General features: G+C 35.9%; 1 protein-coding gene and 1 long non-coding RNA gene across 2 annotated transcripts; both read right to left on the reverse strand.

Annotated features, from left to right (window-relative positions):
• Nucleotides 1–491: 491 nt before the first annotated feature.
• Nucleotides 492–1,855, reverse strand: LOC148271014 (uncharacterized). The gene is made up of 2 exons (XR_015825224.1): nt 1,494–1,855; nt 492–1,241 (listed from the first exon to the last, which is right to left on the reverse strand). It is a non-coding gene; the product is annotated as an uncharacterized LOC148271014 (long non-coding RNA).
• Nucleotides 1,856–4,035: 2,180 nt separating this feature from the next.
• LOC148271015 (uncharacterized) lies at nt 4,036–16,491 on the reverse strand. Its single transcript, XM_088241916.1, has 4 exons — nt 15,209–16,491; nt 6,244–6,365; nt 4,676–4,796; nt 4,036–4,106 (listed from the first exon to the last, which is right to left on the reverse strand). The coding sequence occupies exons 1-4, from the start codon at nt 15,624–15,626 to the stop codon at nt 4,036–4,038; spliced, it is 732 nt and encodes a 243-aa protein (XP_088098042.1). The 5' UTR covers nt 15,627–16,491.
• Nucleotides 16,492–17,470: the final 979 nt, after the last annotated feature.

Raw genomic sequence — 17,470 nt, forward strand, 5'->3', positions numbered from 1 at the left:
TCTCAGGCGAATGTGTACTGAAACTATGTACGATAGATGCACAAATGTCGATATCCGTACATTATGTATTGCTGTGGTAGGCATTATCGACAAAATTAAGAAAGGAGATGTGCGTTGGTTTGGATATGTAGAGCGAATGGACAGCGAAAGAACAGATAAAAATATTTACAATGTGAATGTTGATGGATGCAGAAATAAAGGAATACCGAGAAAGACATGGCATGACTAAATTCAACAAATACTTGAAGATAGACATGTCAAAAGTCATCCATGCAATAAATAATATGATGTTATGAACTATAAATACTTACGTAGAACTGTCCTGTTTCCCAAATAAATTTAATTAAAAAAATATTGTCAACGTACCCTGTTTCTTCTTTTTTATTTATTCTGATTGTTTGTAATATTGTACCTTTTTTACAAAACAAATAAAAGCTGGTTTTGTCAGCATTGAAATTGAATTGATTTTTTAACTACTTATTTCATTTCTCTTTTACTTGCAATCAATCACAATTGGCTGCGATGATGGTTGTTACCTCTTAAAATATCTGAGCGTGGTCCATTAAGTTGAACTCTATAGCAACAAATGCTAAGTAAAGTTTGCTGTAATGGTCAACGTGGAGTAAAAGATTCAGTTTGGATATCATTTTTTTATTTCAAGAATATGATACGGTCATAATATGTATTAAGTACTGTTTTTTTTTACGCCCAAGGGGCATTTACAAAAAAACATACGAGGAAGAAGTCCAGCAGTGCTCGATCTGGACTGTAGGGAGGGTGAGGCAACCCTGTGCTTGGTCAGAAACTCCCTCACCAACAGCGTGGTGTGGCATGGCGCGCTATCGTGGTGAATCTTTCAAGAATCGGCGATGTCTGGCCTCATGGGGAAGACGTGTTTGTGCAACCTGTCAAGCACGTCCACGTAAAAAATGGCATTCACAGTCTATCCAGGGGATACGAACTCCTTGTGAGCCATACCGCGACGGTCAAAAAAGGAGATTAGCATGGATTTGACCCTTGACTTGCTCATTCTGGCTTTCTTTGGACGCGGGGAGTTGTTGGTGTGCCACTCGGTGCTCTGGTGTTTGGTCTCCGGGTTGTCACTGGTTATCACATTGCCAAGGAAATTTGGGTTTTCTTGGACACAGTTTCGAATTTCCTGGGAAATTTGCACACTTCACATTTTCTTCATCATTTAGGACTTTTGGCACACTCATGTTATTCTCCAAATACTTTTCCAACTGTAATAAATAGAAACCCTTAAATGAATAGCAATATATTATTTATACACTTGAATAAATATCGTTACAATACCGATATGATCCGAGACTCATTGGATAAATAAAAATACTCGCTATGAACGTGGAAAAGTATAATATATCGATAGCGTAGCGACAAAATAAATTTTAGGTTATACGAAATGTCAGAATTTCCGTGATCAATGACAAACTAAATACGCATAAAAACAAACGAATACTTTAAATAATACTTACATTAAAGTGATCTTCACAACAATAGATAACGGATTTGAAAGTAAACATCCTATTTTTCTTTATATCTCTTCATAGCGAAGGACTATTTTCTTCGTATTGATGCATCTTTGGGCACATTTAAAAACATTTTTTCTGGCGTTGTCTTCAAAGTAATCCTGCATTTGGGTACTATACAGTATTAAAAACCCTTTATTCCAGATATAATGCAGAAAAAATAGTTGTAAAATCACTAATATATGTAAATAAACTCGGATGAAATAATACACAACAGTTTCTGCATACAAAAATGGCAGAACGTCAAACTTAAATGCGGCTTGTGACGTATGACGGGCGTGGCCTATGAAATGAAGTGTTTTCGCGGGAATTCAAAATAATCAATTTAAAAATATTTTTTATGCTACTAATAAGTGCAAAAAAAATTTTTTTTTGACTTTGAAGTATTTCATTTCCCCTTATTAATTCATAATTGTAAAAAAAAAAAAACGTGATATTTCCCTATTGTTATTATACTTTTGTTTTTTTTTCAATAAATATTTGCCTTCTTATAATTTACGCAAATATTTTATTTTGTGGGCCATTTTCAACGAGTTGTAAATAACTCACTATTAGAACATGGGAATCAAGTTGGGGTACGGAACACTTATCAGTTCATGGTTTACCTCTTCGTTCTAATTCTCAAGGCACTCTCTTAATACCCATCCACAATTCCTCTTTCTTCTCTAACTCATATAGTGTCCATGCGGCTCGACTGTGGAATTATCTCCCATCCACCATCAAAGAGGTTACTACATTATCTCTGTTTAAATCACATCTGAAGAAACATCTGCTTTCTCTTCCTTAATCTCTCCTCCTTTCCTTTTTCCTTTTTTTTCCCTTTTCCCATTGAGCAATAGTTTTGATTTAAGGTAATTTATAAACAAATACGTTTATTTCTATTTTTATATATCTTTAGCTTTTTAATCTTTTTTCTATTGAATATGTTCTGTAACTTAGGAATTATAAAAATAAAACTTTAATTTTATTGGTTGGTTGGAAGAAATTGCCATTTGACAATAAGCCCGCCAATGTACAAATAAAATTATGTACAAAAAGTTAAATAAATTAATAAATAGAGTTGGATTCGAACCACGGACTTTGATCCGTGAGTCCGAGACACTAGCCACGGGACCACAACCCGATCATTATTTTTACTACACTTGAATTACATTACATTTGAAACTAGATACACATGTGAGTATACTTAAAGTTTTTTTTTTTCAAAAATAAATATTTGCGTTCGTATGATTTACACAAATATTTAATTTTGAGGGGCCATTTTCAACGGTAGTAAATAACTCACTATTAGAAAATGGGAATCAAGTTGGGGTAGAGTAGGATTCGAACCGCGGACCTTTGGTCCGTGAGTCCGAGACACTAGCCACAGGACCACAACCTCTTTATTTTGCTAATAAAGGTTAGTTTACTGATTACACAAACATCACTGTCAGATTTAAAATTTACACAAAAAATGCATAATGTAACTTAGTAGACATTATAATAATAAATATGTACATCTCCCTTCCCCTCCATATCCTCTCTTCAAGTATTATTGTCCTAATTACGCCCAATTTACAGTAACTTAATGTTCTTAAAATAAATATTAAAAAAAAATTGGTTTTTGAAAAATATTTATGAGTACATGAAAATAACATTTTTATATGGATAAACTTATACGTATTTATTTGATATGTAATATATTTTCTTTACTAACTTTGTATATTTTGTGGAAATCTGTTATTAGTTGTGAGTTTATACACTATATCTGTTTACTATAAATATGTATGTAAAACTGTTGATTTCCCAAATAAAATATATAAATAAACGAATAGCACGGATGTGAGTAAAACTGTGCTCTTGTAATTTTTTAAAAATATTTTATTGTGCCACTTTTATTCTCGGGGTGCGACGTTATCATAATTTTTCTTTTTGCACCGTTTGGTACATAGGACACCCCAAATGCAGTTTACCAAGTGGGGCTTATATTAAGCTTTGCAGATGATACTGTTACCTTTCGTGATAAAAACTGGATAGACACATTACAAGATAGCTGTAAAAGGAATAATTAGCTGTTACCAAAGTTAAGAAAATAAAGTATTTCACTTTTTCCATCACAAGAACCAGAAACCAGATAAGTTACTAACACTCCAAATACATAAGCGCTAAAATAAATCACACTCCTAAACTATTAAATATATTGTGTTTGTAATAGATAAGAACTTACGATTGGAACCTCATACACTCCGAATACATTACTGCCAAAATAAATTACACTCCCAAACTATAAAATAACTTGTGTTTGTAATAAATGAGAACTTACGTTTGGACCCTCATACATTCCAAAAACATAACAGCCAAAATAAATCACACTCCCAAACTATTAAATATCTTGTGTTTGTAATAGATGAGAACTTACGATTGGACCCTCATACACTCATATCAATAACTAGTAAACTTATAAAGCTAAGTTCTCGACGTCCTAGACGTCCGCTACTGGCGGTTCACGTCAGAAGTACAGGATTTGAACCTGCTTAAGATGATGGCTGACAGAGAGGTCTGACGGCTGTTTGTGGGCGCCTGTTTTAATTCAATTTAATTATTTTATTAATATCACATATACATTACAAACATACATTCAAGACATACATATTATAAAAAAGAAAAAAATACATAAAATAGACTCATGTCAAAGTAGTTGGAGAATCTTGCTCCGGAAAACCCCTTCGGATACATGGAACAGATCAATATCCAGAGAGATGTTGTTCAGCATAGTGGTAGCCCTTCCAACAGGCAACATAAAAACCAATGCTCATCATAATCTCAGGATTATCGACCATACCGCGCAACAATCGATAAAAATGTATAGTCAAATACACACCCCATCCAGTCTCTAAACTGTTATAGCCAAGCATACCCTGGAGAAACTCGGTCGGGTAGAGCCGAGGATAATACCCGCACTCTCTCATGTAGAGATATCTCAGAAACTTCTTTAGGATTTTCTCTACCATAAGAGAGTCCTTCTGCTCATGTGGCCCCTAAATCATTGAGCCACTCTCGAGTCTACTTCGCACCAAGGAGTTGTAAAGAGATCTCAATACGCGGGTATTTTCAAATGATGAGACCAGAGAAATAATAGAAACACATACCTCGAAGGTCCGTCTCAGCAATCGCAACAGGTCGCATTTTGCTGTGAAGATGACTGTAATCCCAATGGGCGGCTTCTGTCACAACGTACGTCTGCTTGAACCCATCCAGCGGGTCTGGCTCCTGTATAAGAAAACCACAGTCAACCAATGTTTAAATAATAATAATTATATTTAATTTCTCAATAATTCAATTCTAACTAAGAAATAAAACCAGAATCTTGGACGAGTGTATTCAACTCTAGATAAAAATCCTGATAAAGCAAATCAAGTAGAGATAAGTCCACCTCTTGGCGTAGTAGTTGGCGGATTCGCCTACAATGCTTGAGGTCCAGAGTTCGATTCTAAGCAAAGTTGCAATATTTTATTGTTCCTGGGTCGCAATTACAAAGCTATCTTCATCGGTACATATTGAGACGGTACACTTAATTTTCCTACTATCTCTATTTACCTCGGTATGCTCTACCGACTTGTCGCTACTGGTTTTTTTTTATTTCGTCATTGCACACGTCATATGATCAAATTCAACCAATAAGGCTTAGTGTGGCCGAAACTTTTCTCCACGTTCAATGCTAAATTAAAATTAAAGTATTTCTCTTCCGTGTTTTGAATAGGCTTCTGTGATAAAAATCAGCTACTTCAAAACGATTAAAGATTACTTATTCAATTGCTCGGTGGATCAAAATTTTTTACATTTTAACGCGTATTTGTGGTATATATCGATGTACCTACTTCAAAACTTCAAGAAAAAGACGGGTAGTGTATTTTCGTGATCAATCGGGAGAATTTATGTTCAACTATGACGGATGAAGCCATGCCACTTTAGTGCTTGGATACGCGTATCGTGGCGAACGCGTCTCCTTGATACATATCGATGTACCTACTCAAAACTTGAAGTTAGAGCGTCAGTAGTGTATCTTAGAATTTATCTTTAACTTTACCGTCATGGTAAAGGTATTACATCCTTCATTTAGTATACCAATGATGCAGTGACAAACAGTGCCTTTTTTAACAGGTAAGCCATTTTTTTATAATTTGCACCTGTATGTACATACATACTACATACATAATAACGTATATATAAGGCTCGTTTCCTTCTAAAAATTAATAATGCCAAAAATTGACGCAGCACCGAGCGGAGCGCTATTAACTGAGACTGGCGGTCGAAAGAACTGGTGTCATATGTCAACAGAATACTATCAAAAGAAAATGGTCCTTAGGAAATAATGTTCCTAATGCTATTCTCCAAATAGAGAAGCTTCAAAAAATATCTGTAATGTGCGAGTGAATTTAGGAAGGAAAATATGCCTACTTGGTTTTGAGATAGTAAAATATAGTATACATTTTGTATGAAGAAATAAGCAACAGTAATCGGCCAGTTTCTATTCCCCAGTAGAAACGGGCTGGGTGCGCTTAAAGATGTATTTATTTTTTCAGGAAGGTATGAACGGTGACATTACTTTTTTTTAAAAACATAAACCTTTTTATTTATTTTCTGCGCATAATCGATTATATGTGTCCTACGCATCCTCAGGAGCGAATAAGAGTTAGATTATGATGGTGATACTCACTTTGTACATCCAGAGCTCCGCAGAACTGACGTCTTGTGGTTGGAGGTCCTTGGGCATTGTGAAGGAGAAGCAAGCTGTTGGGTGGCGCCCTTCTCCGCATTTGCTCTCACGTTGACTAGAATCTGCAATAACAAGAGTTATGTTGTTAATTGTCAATAGATCGCTGTTGGAACCACTCAGCAAGAGGCAACAATTTGTCAGACATGAGTACAAGATGCTAAACTATAGGAACTAACGAGAATCTTGGTGATAAATTATCACACCCTGCACAAGAAAAGTATCAACTAAACCTAAGCGCCCATTGGTGAGCAGACAAAAAAGAAAAAAGACTTGATAGAGACATGCGATCGTGGGGAGTCTGCAAGATATATTACTTGTGAAAACCTGTAATTGGCTTATTTGTTTTATTTTTAAATGTGATAAATGTAGCTGTTGGTAAAAAAAGGGATCTATCGACTACAGGAAATAGAAACTACCAAGCAGGGGCAGAGACTTGAAAGAAACATGCAAGATCCAAAATAGTATCTTAAGATATATATATATATCATTTGTCTATGTTATAACCTTAAATTGGGAGCATATGACGTTTTGTATATTGCGTAATTAAATAAATCAAGAAACGTTATTTTATGACATTGAAATGAGAGATTGAAATTTTACAATGTAACATTTAAACGGTGCGGTGTTTAATTACAAATCAAAGCTAGATAATATTAAAAATACTAAAGTTTTGTGATTTTTTTCAACATGTTTAGACATTTTAATTTTTAATGAATTCCATTGAAGTTGTTAACGAGAAATTTAAACTGTTTTATCCCTCATACACAGCACACAGCAAGACCGTGCAATATCGAATGAGCTTTAAACGAAAAAAAATATCAAACGAAAATGAGTCTATTTCATATTATGTAGACAAAGGTCAAATTCCTATCCTCCAATTAAGTCGATTGTTCAACATAGCACGGCCCCGAGAAATAACTTAGGGTGGATTCATTAATATGATTTTATTTATCAATAGGCAGGTAAGCAAACGAAACAGTACACCATAAGGCCGACTTATCTCCACTTGATTTCTTTTAGCAAAATTTTCACCCTCGAATAGAAACTTAAGAAATAAAAACAAAAAAGAAAACAATAACTCTAATTTTACCGTACCGAGTGAATTGGCGCGATACGTGTGAAACGGGCCAGTACATGACAGACACAATTGATTATTTTTAGACTATTAATATTATATATGGAAGATAGATTGCGTCCATTAAAATCCAAGCAATGTCCACTATTCGATAAGAATTAACTGCCAGGAATTTTGCTTTCAGAGAATCATTTAATTACCCCCGGCCCGGGGACGTGGCTTTTCAAGGAACTACCAACCAGCAAATCCTGTTATAAATTTCATTAAATTTAAATACAATTTTATTTATTTAAAAAAAAATTTCTTAAGATAGCTAGTTGACTAGGAACCAATTGCCTTCAAACTTACGAATCATCAACAGACCCAGTCAGTTCAGATCCCAACTAAACTTTCCACTTCCTAAAGAAGTAATCTAAAATTATGGATGATTGGCCTCGAGAGGGGAGACTACACTTACGGAGAAATGGAGTCAATGTTAAAAATCTCAAGTCTACAAAAACGTAGAAATAACATTGACTCCATATTTATGTTTAATTTGCTGAATAGCTTAATTGATGTACCATCGTTACTGGAACAAGTGGCATTCAATGTTCCGATCCGCCGGTTGCGAAATAATAATGTGCTGTTCCTCGATCAACACAGCACAAACTATGGCTTGCATGCACCAATGTCCCGATTGTGTCTTATTGTAAATTCGAGATAATGTCTGGACTTTTTTTTTAAAGATTTAAAAAATCACTAAGAAAGACCGGATCTTGTCTCGAGGAAGTAATTACTTTTTTTTCTCCTAGCTTTAATTTTATTTAGTTGTATACGGTAAATGTCCGATCTCCAGACAGCCTTCATACTATTGAATATGGCGCCTGCTATTACTAGCGTCACTTCCAGTTCTTTTTGAAAGCTGCCATTTTCCTTAACATGCACTCCCAGGTATTTCTCGACTCGACCCTTTCGATGACTCGGTTTGACAGAGTCAGGGGATTTAGGGCATCAAGGCATGAAGTGTTACACAGTACATGAGTTTTTGCAATATTGGTTTTTAAACCCGTGCATGCGGAGTACCTATTTAAGCTATCAACAGTGGCCTGAAGCCCCCTGACTGAATCGTCAATTATAACCGCATCATCGGCATACTCTAGGTTGCAGAGTTTTCGGGAGGAGGAGATGAATATTCCTCGATCTAGTGGAATTGACTTCCTTAAGATGATGTCCATGAGGATTATAAAAAGGAACGGTGCAAGGACGCAACCTTGACGAACTCCGGAGGTGACCTCAAACCATTCTGTGACAACATTGTTGATTCTGATTCGTCATTCGCTTTTTGAGTGAAGGGCTTTTTGCTATTTGAGTAAAGCTTTCAGACTAAAAAAATACAAAAAAAGAAATCCAATTTTTGTCTCGTTTGGTTTTCTCGTCATTTAAATAAATGACTCTTTGCCCCTTGTAGCATTTCCTGCTATCGGTAAACTCTAGATCGCAGAGTTTTCGGGAGAAGAAGGTTCCTTCATTCCTCGAGCAAACACTTGGAAACATTAAACCCAAGTTTGTTTCGCCTTCCCCTCTAGATTGTGGGTGAAATTATCGATGCTAATGACATTTCACAAACCTTGTGAATGTCTAGACATCCAGACTTCTGCTCGCACGGGTATTTCCTTTTAATGTATCTGAATATCAATAATAATTAATTGTATCAAATTGTTTAAGCGAAATTGATAACCGCTACGCTACGAGTATTTTATCAAATTCGAAATAAATTAAATGACTTTCGACATCGGCTATCGCTCCTACTGACCCAAGCCCGTAGTTTCGTGAGTGATAATTTCAAGAGTTCCTGGTTGGCGAACTATACACGCGAGATATGGAGATACGCCGATACGGACATACCTCCTGATGATGATCTAATTACATTTTTTGTCAAGAGGAAGTTCGGTACTACGGGGAATTGGACATAAAAAAATGTTTTCTTACGCGCAGTAAAAATTAAAGCGCTAATTAAACGTAGTTATGCAAGAAGTTATGCTTTATCTGTTTAATTTTTTATTGTTTACTTTTTAGCACGAACACTTTACAAATTTACTATTATGCTCAATGTTTGTTTTTGTAAATTTATTGATAATTTTAAGTTGCCAGAATAACACTCGTCCATGCACTTTGTAGCTGCCAGACGATTAGTAAATTAGCTTCAATATGTAAATGTTATTAACTATCAAATATACAAATTTAGTAAATGAGGTCTAGAATTCCAACCATCCATGCGCTCAGTAGCTGCAAGACTTGTTGTTATCTAACTTTTATTTTTATAAATTTGTTTTTTATATATATATTTTTTTAAATATTACTAAATCTCTTAACTTTATTATCAAATATTTTTTTAAAAATGTAAATAGGGGCTAGATTTCTTATTGTCTATAGCTCCTGTATATCATAATTGGAGACGAGGAACAAGAATCCCAACCGTCCATGCGCTCTGTAGCTGCAAGACGTGGTGGGATATTTATTTATTGTACAGCGCCCTTGAGGTGATTTTCACAAAAACGGCGCTATATAAATTATCCAAATATATATATATATATATATATATATATATATATATATATATAAGCAGCCAGCCATAGAAAAGTGAAACTGAGATAATAGCACTTTGGTGAAAAGATTGAATAATCGAATAACCACAACTGTTGGAATGTTTTTTTACTTTGACAATTAATAAATATGGATATATTCGTTTTATTCATAATACAAAAAAAAAATTAATGATGTATTTGACCAGTTTTGATGATTTTTTAAGTTGGCTGACCACACAACCTAAAACTTGCATCTTACAGAAAACAGCCAGATCCATAGTCCTTGAAATATAGCTGGATTAAAATGACAGCTGTCAAACTAATGTCACTAGTGATGGGAAATTATTGATCACTGATCATGTACTGATCAAATCGATTTTATCAGTTTTTTTTCAAACATAAGACCGAAAATTGATATGAAAACGTTAAAAAAAGCCTATTATAGTGTGCTTAAGACAATTATTTTCCAAAGTAAAAAGACATCACAACAGAGATGAAGATCATTTTAGAGAAGGTAATATGGAAGTCTAGGCATCAACAGGGCTTATGACTTGTCACTGACTGGTTTAAGTACCCACTTTACACACTGTGTAACATTCACCATTCTGCCCATATTTTAACATCTATATTCCTTCAACTATTTTATCTGTTGATGTTTGCAAAGTTAAAGAGCTGAAACCTTTAAGCATGCGGGTGAGATTCGTCTGATTGAATTATTTCACCTACATACTAGGCAACGCCTGAAATAGTTTTTTTTTCAATTTCTATACTTCTTCGTGGACCAGGTGGATTTATCAACAATATTTTCGATCTTCATCTCTGTTGTAATATGTTAATATGAACAGCTCCCCGGGGAGTTTAATCCAGTCCTTGTCTACAAAAATTAGCACAAACTCAAAATATTGTTAAAAAATAAGACTTTAAATACTTTTTTTTATGAAAAATAACAAATATATTTTTTTTTTATTCGATCGATTTACGATGATCAATTTGTCTCATCTCGAACATTTTTTGCAAAATGACGTAACCTTGTAAGAACGTCGTTAATAATTAAGTTTTTTTTAGTTTTAAAGCTGATTTTATATAATTATGTTGATTTATATGTCAAGCAATGTATTTAAAAAATTAATTGACATGCCAGATACGAATGATTTTTCATGTGTCAATATAAATCACTCCTTAGACGTTACTACAAAGTTATGTCCTCACTTTTGCTGACAACTGTCATTCAAATCAAGCTTTATTTTAAGGACTATAATACTGAATAATACCTCATTCAAACTTTCAATGCATAAGGTGACATTCAGTATTAAAAGATTTTATTATTGGGTAAGGTATTTTTAAATTAATGAATTTATAAAATTTAAATACGTATGTCCACACTAATACTAAAAAATAACTAAATTTCTGGAGGCATTAATCTTCCCATCAGCATCTAAACCGTAAAAAAATTCTAGTGCTGTGGGTGTTTTCTGCAAATTGAGAACTGCCGTTTTTGTGACCAACACTATTTTCAGAAGGTGATTATTGCAGTTATTTGTATGACGCCACTAATTCTTCCGAATCAATAAATTTGTACTTTTATTCAAACTAATCGACATTGAGGGAAGATCCTTAAGCCCACCATCCACCCGCAGCTGTTATAGGGTACTGGGAGACTCTCTGTCAGCTGCGCATAGAGGAAAGTTATTATAAATATTCCTAAGGAATACAAGCTCTATGCAGATTAAGGAGGGGGGAGGACGTATGGACAGAGGCCAACACGTCGTCCCCACCCCTCAGGATCCCCTCAGTGCCTCTGTTTTTTTATTAAAAAAATATGTACACAAACAATTTACAAAAATAAACGTATCCAAATATACAAAAACAAATTCTCAAAACTATAGTAACATAACAAACATAACTTACACAAAAATATAAGTAAAAACACGGATATTTACAATAAGAGAACGACTTTGGATAAAGAAGGACTCCCTGGGTGGTCAGAGGTAGAGGATCCGAATACCACCTCCGTAAGGGGAGGACAAAGCAAAAGAACGTGTGCGTTCCGCTCGGAAGGAAGCACAGTCCTAACTGAATGAGCATCCCACAGGAACAGTTGCCTGTCCCACCATATTTTACCCACCTAGGCGTCCGCGCATCTGAGGAGCTCCCAACGTGATACCCAAGTCCGGACAAACTGACGTAAGAGTGCAAAATTCGTACTATTGGCCATCTGATCCACATTCCACGCTGGTCGCGTGACCTATGTCAGACCATTCAGCATCTCATCTCTGGCGTCATCTAATAGCACACAGTGCCACAGGATGTGTTCGGCCGATTGATGGTTATCTCCACAAGCATAGCTTGAGACAGGGGTAAGTCCAAATCTCTAAACTCCCCATGTCGAAACCATTTGTGCAGTATGATGGTCAAACACCAAGAACTTAAACTAATCGACAGGTTATTGTCACAATAGGCACAAATCTTCTTTCTCTGCTGTTGAAAGATAGCAGCGTCGGGTAGGACGTTGTGTTGAAGATGACAGCGGAAGAGCTATAGTCAATGGTTTCATCCTAAGCCCCAGTTAGCAAGAGGGGTATTGGCGTCAGGTGGCAACCAGACGTAAAACAGAAGTTTAACAAGTCTCTTAGTCCGGCGTGTAAACTGAAGACTAGGGCTGACCCCAAGTAAATGGGACATGCAGCCAAGAAGAAGACAGATTATTAAATAAACCCTTATGGATTGGTATATAAACAGTTAATTAATTAAAGGTAGGGTCAAGGTGCTAAAAGCGGCTCAGATTTATTTTGTTGTATGAGAGTTGCCATATTATTTACCTTGCTTATCTTTATGTATATAATTCTTCTGTACGTGTGATGTCACTGAACTTCTCCTAAACGGCTAAACCGATTTACGTGCGGTTTTCAGCAAAATGTAGATCTTTGCGCTGCGCATGTTTGAAAAATATTAAAAAATTTAATCAAATATGTAAAGAAAGTTAGAAGCATAAATCTTTTTTTCATCGACCTACCGGGTTCCATTATTTATGGGAAACATATTCGATAACCACATTTGCCACAACAAATCGGTTTCTTAAAACAGGCATTTGCCCATATAGGAACCGATTGCAACATTAGGCTTACTAATATTTCTGGCTTGCCGACCCTTCATATACTGAGCCTACTCCTAGTAGAAGCAAAATTTGTCAGAGTGCTTTTTGTGCCATTTTTAAAATTTAAAATGTAAATATAAATAAAAAAAATAAATTTAAAATCCTTACAGATTAACCCCAGCTCAGGCTTCCTTCCTTTCTTCATTCAAATAAGAGACAATAAATATAATATAATATGAAGAAAAAAAATACTAAATGGTTAATATATAACAAGGCTTTATATTGATTATTATTTTACGTACATATTCTTCTATTTTAATTTTTGTATAAATTGTATATTTACATATTACAACAGAGATAAAGAACATTTTAGAGAAGGTAATATGGAAGTCTAGGCATCTACAGGGCTAATGACCCATCATTGGCTGATTTACGTGTCCACTTTACACACTGTGTAACTTTCACTATTCTGCCCATATTTAAACATCTTTATCCCTTCAATTCTTTCATCTGTTGATGTTTGCGAAGTTAAAGAGCCGAAACCTTTATTTATGCTGGTAAGATTCGTGTAATTTCACCTACAGACTAGACAACGCCTGAAAATTTTATTTTTCCATTTCTATACTTCTTCATGGACCAGGTGGATTTATCAACAATATTTTGAGTTTATCCAAGTCTTTGTAGTCAAGGACTGGATTCAACTCCATGGGAGCTGTTAATATTTATTATTTTCTATTTATTATATTTTTTACAATAAACACAAATGATAAAACAGAATATTAAAAAAATAAATCATAATAACATAGCAATGAAATACATATTAATAGTAAAAATAGTAAACAAAAATCCCACAAAGGCATGGCCTGTTCGTGGGTATACAAGAAAATGTTAATGAATTTTTGCTCCTATAATAAATAACCATACCCATTACCCTTTGTATATTTTATAAAAAATAAAGTAGAATTATAATCCAATAAACTTGTTTTATTTTGGATACATTACCAAATTAAACATGGAATTCTACCAATTGTCTGCATACACAATAAATAAATATTATAAATACAAAAACGGAAAAAAATCTAATGTATGAAGCCTATGTAAAAACTAAAATATGTTATACGCAACTACTATGGGGAGCAGGATATTAAAATGACATAAACAGACTACAAAGACAACAAAATAAAATATTAAAGTTTGTGTATGACCTTCCCTATCTGACTGCAACTAGAGAACTTTTTAAACAAACTAAGCAATTAAATATAACTGAACTCTTTCAATTAGAATCATTAAAATTTATCCATAAATTAGCCACCAATGTAATTGTAGACGAAGAACTAAAACTTGTAAAAAATTGTAGTCAACATGGGGATAATACGAGAATATCAGACAAATACCATATACAACTTTCTCAAACAAGACAAGGACAATCAAGACTTATGAACCAGGGACTGAAATTATACAATAAACTACCAGACAAAACTAAACAAAAGACTCAGACAAACTTTTCAAAAGATATAAAAAATATTATTTTGAACAACAGAGTATGAATGAAAAATGTTTGTTTTATTTTTTGGAAAAAAAATGTAATAATCCGTAAGGGTATATAAATAAATTTTCGAATTTAAAAAAATATATATTACGTGTCACTATATTATTATTATTACCATACGTTTATGTAAATATTATTCTGTCCTAAAATGAGTTTGTTGTAATTCCTGGGAGTACAAAAAAAATAAAAAATCGTAAAATTTAATAAATATATATATATTTTTTTTTTTTTTTTAAAACAGCCAATGACAGATCATAAGCCCTGTAGATGCCTCGACTTCTCTATTACCTTCTCTTAAATGTTGTTCTTCTCTGTTGTAATATATAAGATAAGCAAATTTATGTTTTACGCCTAGCAATAATTTCGTAGGTCGATTTCATTAAAGATATCTCGTCCTTATTTTGCAACTCTTTATAAAAGGCCACCAAATTTTTGCTGAATGTCGACCGATCTACTCTCAATTGTAAATAAGTTGTATCCACGAGTGAATCACTCTTGTCCAATGTAAACAGTCAGCGTATTATCAGTTATGATTGCATACAGACGGACTAATGAGCAGCGAGACGGCTCTCATTAAGGGATCATTGTTTGCCATCGTGGTATAGAAGAATGTCGCTACTCACCATCATCGGGGAAGATGATCTTCTGCTCCGTTTTGCCGTAGAAGTCATCCGAGTGCAGGTCCTCTGGGTGGCGCGGCTTCTCTGGCCCCAGCAGCGTGTGCCCCGCGGCCACGGGGCCCGGCAGCGCGGCTCCGCCCCCGACGGATGGGCGCGCCCGCAGCCGCAGCTTGCGCAAGATCTGGTTCTGAACCGACTGCACGCGCAGGGCCTGCAGCCGGGCCTGCTCCCCGCACCCAGCGCAGCCCTGCCCGCCCTTTTCCTCCGCCGCGTTCTGGTGCAGCATGTTATCCAGAGCTTTCTCCGTGTCCTGGAGGAAGTGGCTCCACGCCTCCACCAGCCCGCCGCGCGTCCTGTCCGCTATGCCCACGGAGGCTCGCGCCGCCAGCAGCACCGCGAGTAACACCAGCACTCTTCCCATTCTGCACGCACTCACTACCTGGACTCCGTAAGATAGCTGCGTGATGCAACATTCGACTCCGACTGGTCCGCGCGTCTTCTCCGATTCGGAGACTGAAGTATGAAACTATCCTCGATCCGCGAGGTGGACAGCGTCAGAGCAAACAAAACGCGGAAGAATTACAGAATCCGATCAGTTCAGTGCCTGAGCTTTTGATAGTTTACCAAAAAATGATTGTAAAAATTACTACTTCATCGTATTCGAAGATTGAAAATATTAAATTAACTTAAAATCTTGAAGATAACGGCGGCGGAGTCAAAGTTAAGTAAACACATGAGTTTGATAATCCGATTATAAAATTTTTTTCTCGCGTAATTTTTGTTAGTATACCAAAAATCGGATCAAACAATTGGATATGTTTCCGTTTCTGTGTGCGGCGCAGCGTTCAAAGTCCGCGATGGTCTCGCGGGTAGCACTCGTTGCGAAACGATCGATATTATTGTTTGATACATCGGCACATTCCCGCGGCTAGTGATCGCTTTGTACCTTGGAACACTTCACTATCGTCGCGAGTGTCATTCTCCCCGTCCGGCCTAGAGGCTGCACCGCCTGGGCTCCGGCTCGCTGTCTCCGGGCTCCGCCTCCTGGGGCCCCATAGTCCGGATCCTCACGAGCGCCGGGCCGAGGAGGGAGGGGCGGCGCGGCGACGCATGGCGGAGAACTAGCGATCGGCCCGCGCGAAGGAAGCCCGAGTTTAGGTCAGCGGATCTGCGTGTTAGAATAGGAGTATCTTCGCCGTGTTGTTTTATTACGATTATTGTTACACGGAACGAGTAGCACGCGCGTGTGGAGTGGGACGTTACTGATAATAGAGCGGGCAAAGACTAATATTATATACATATTGACTGACAATGATACCGGAGTACGTGTTCAAGGGCGGAGGGTGGCCTAGCTGTATCGTTAAAATTAATTATAGTCCTTAAAATATAGCTTGATTAGAATGACAGCTGTCAAACAAATGTCATTAGTAATTTTTTTTATATGGTAGTTGCTTTATTATTTACCTTGCTTATAATATCCAAGGTTTATATTTTAAAAGTGTATTTTTCTGCAATTAAATTTCTTTAAATTTATCTAAACTGTTGGGATCAGGAGGGATATACTAATGTGGGCCAATCGGGAACTTCTCAGCATTTGCTCATGTGGAGAGGAAACCACTCAAAACTCTTCAGCAGAAGCCGGCCTGTTGGCAGCAGTCAACAGGCCTGCCGTTCCACTAGAGGAGTGTTCGGCATTTTGTTCCCTACTTTGGTTTATTTGACCAATTGCCTGCACTATATTGACCATGTATGATACTGTCGTGTGAGCTCTTTATTAACTATCACCGATGGGATGTCGCATAGATCTTCACCCAAGCTTCTGCATCGCGCCTTGTCATTACTGATGGGAAATTACTGATCACTGATCAAATCGATTTTATCAGATTTTTCATGCAATCATGAAACTCTGTTTCCGAAAATTGATAAAAAAAACGCAAAAACAAGCCTATTATAGTGTGTTTAACACAATTATTCATAAAAAATAAGACATTTATACTTAACAAATTACAACAGGGATTAAAATATAATAAAAAGGGAATATGGAATTCTAGGCATTTACAGGGCTTATGACCAGTCATATGCTGGTTTAAGTTGCCACTTTACACACTGCGTAACATTTACCATTCTGCCAATGTTTGAACATCGATTGTTGTTGTGAATAGATTCATCTGATTGAACTATTTCACACACTAGGCAACGCCTGAAAACAATTTTCCAACTTTTAAACTTCTTCTTAGAAGAGTAAATGTAAATGCTTAGACTTCC

Source organism: Micrasema longulum, unplaced genomic scaffold, assembly GCF_059751315.1.
Source record: "Micrasema longulum isolate JH-2025_06_02 unplaced genomic scaffold, ASM5975131v1 h1tg003166l, whole genome shotgun sequence".
NCBI classification, from domain to species: domain Eukaryota; kingdom Metazoa; phylum Arthropoda; class Insecta; order Trichoptera; family Brachycentridae; genus Micrasema; species Micrasema longulum.

Coding starts and splice junctions, on each gene's coding strand:
- LOC148271015 (XM_088241916.1), bottom strand. CDS start 15,626: ATGGGAAGAGTGCTGGTGTTACTCGCGGTGCTGCTGGCGGCGCGAGCC. Junction 6,366..15,208: donor GATCATCTTCCCCGATGATG/GTGAGTAGCGAC, acceptor TTGTTATTGCAG/ATTCTAGTCAACGTGAGAGC. Junction 4,797..6,243: donor CGGAGCTCTGGATGTACAAA/GTGAGTATCACC, acceptor TTTCTTATACAG/GAGCCAGACCCGCTGGATGG.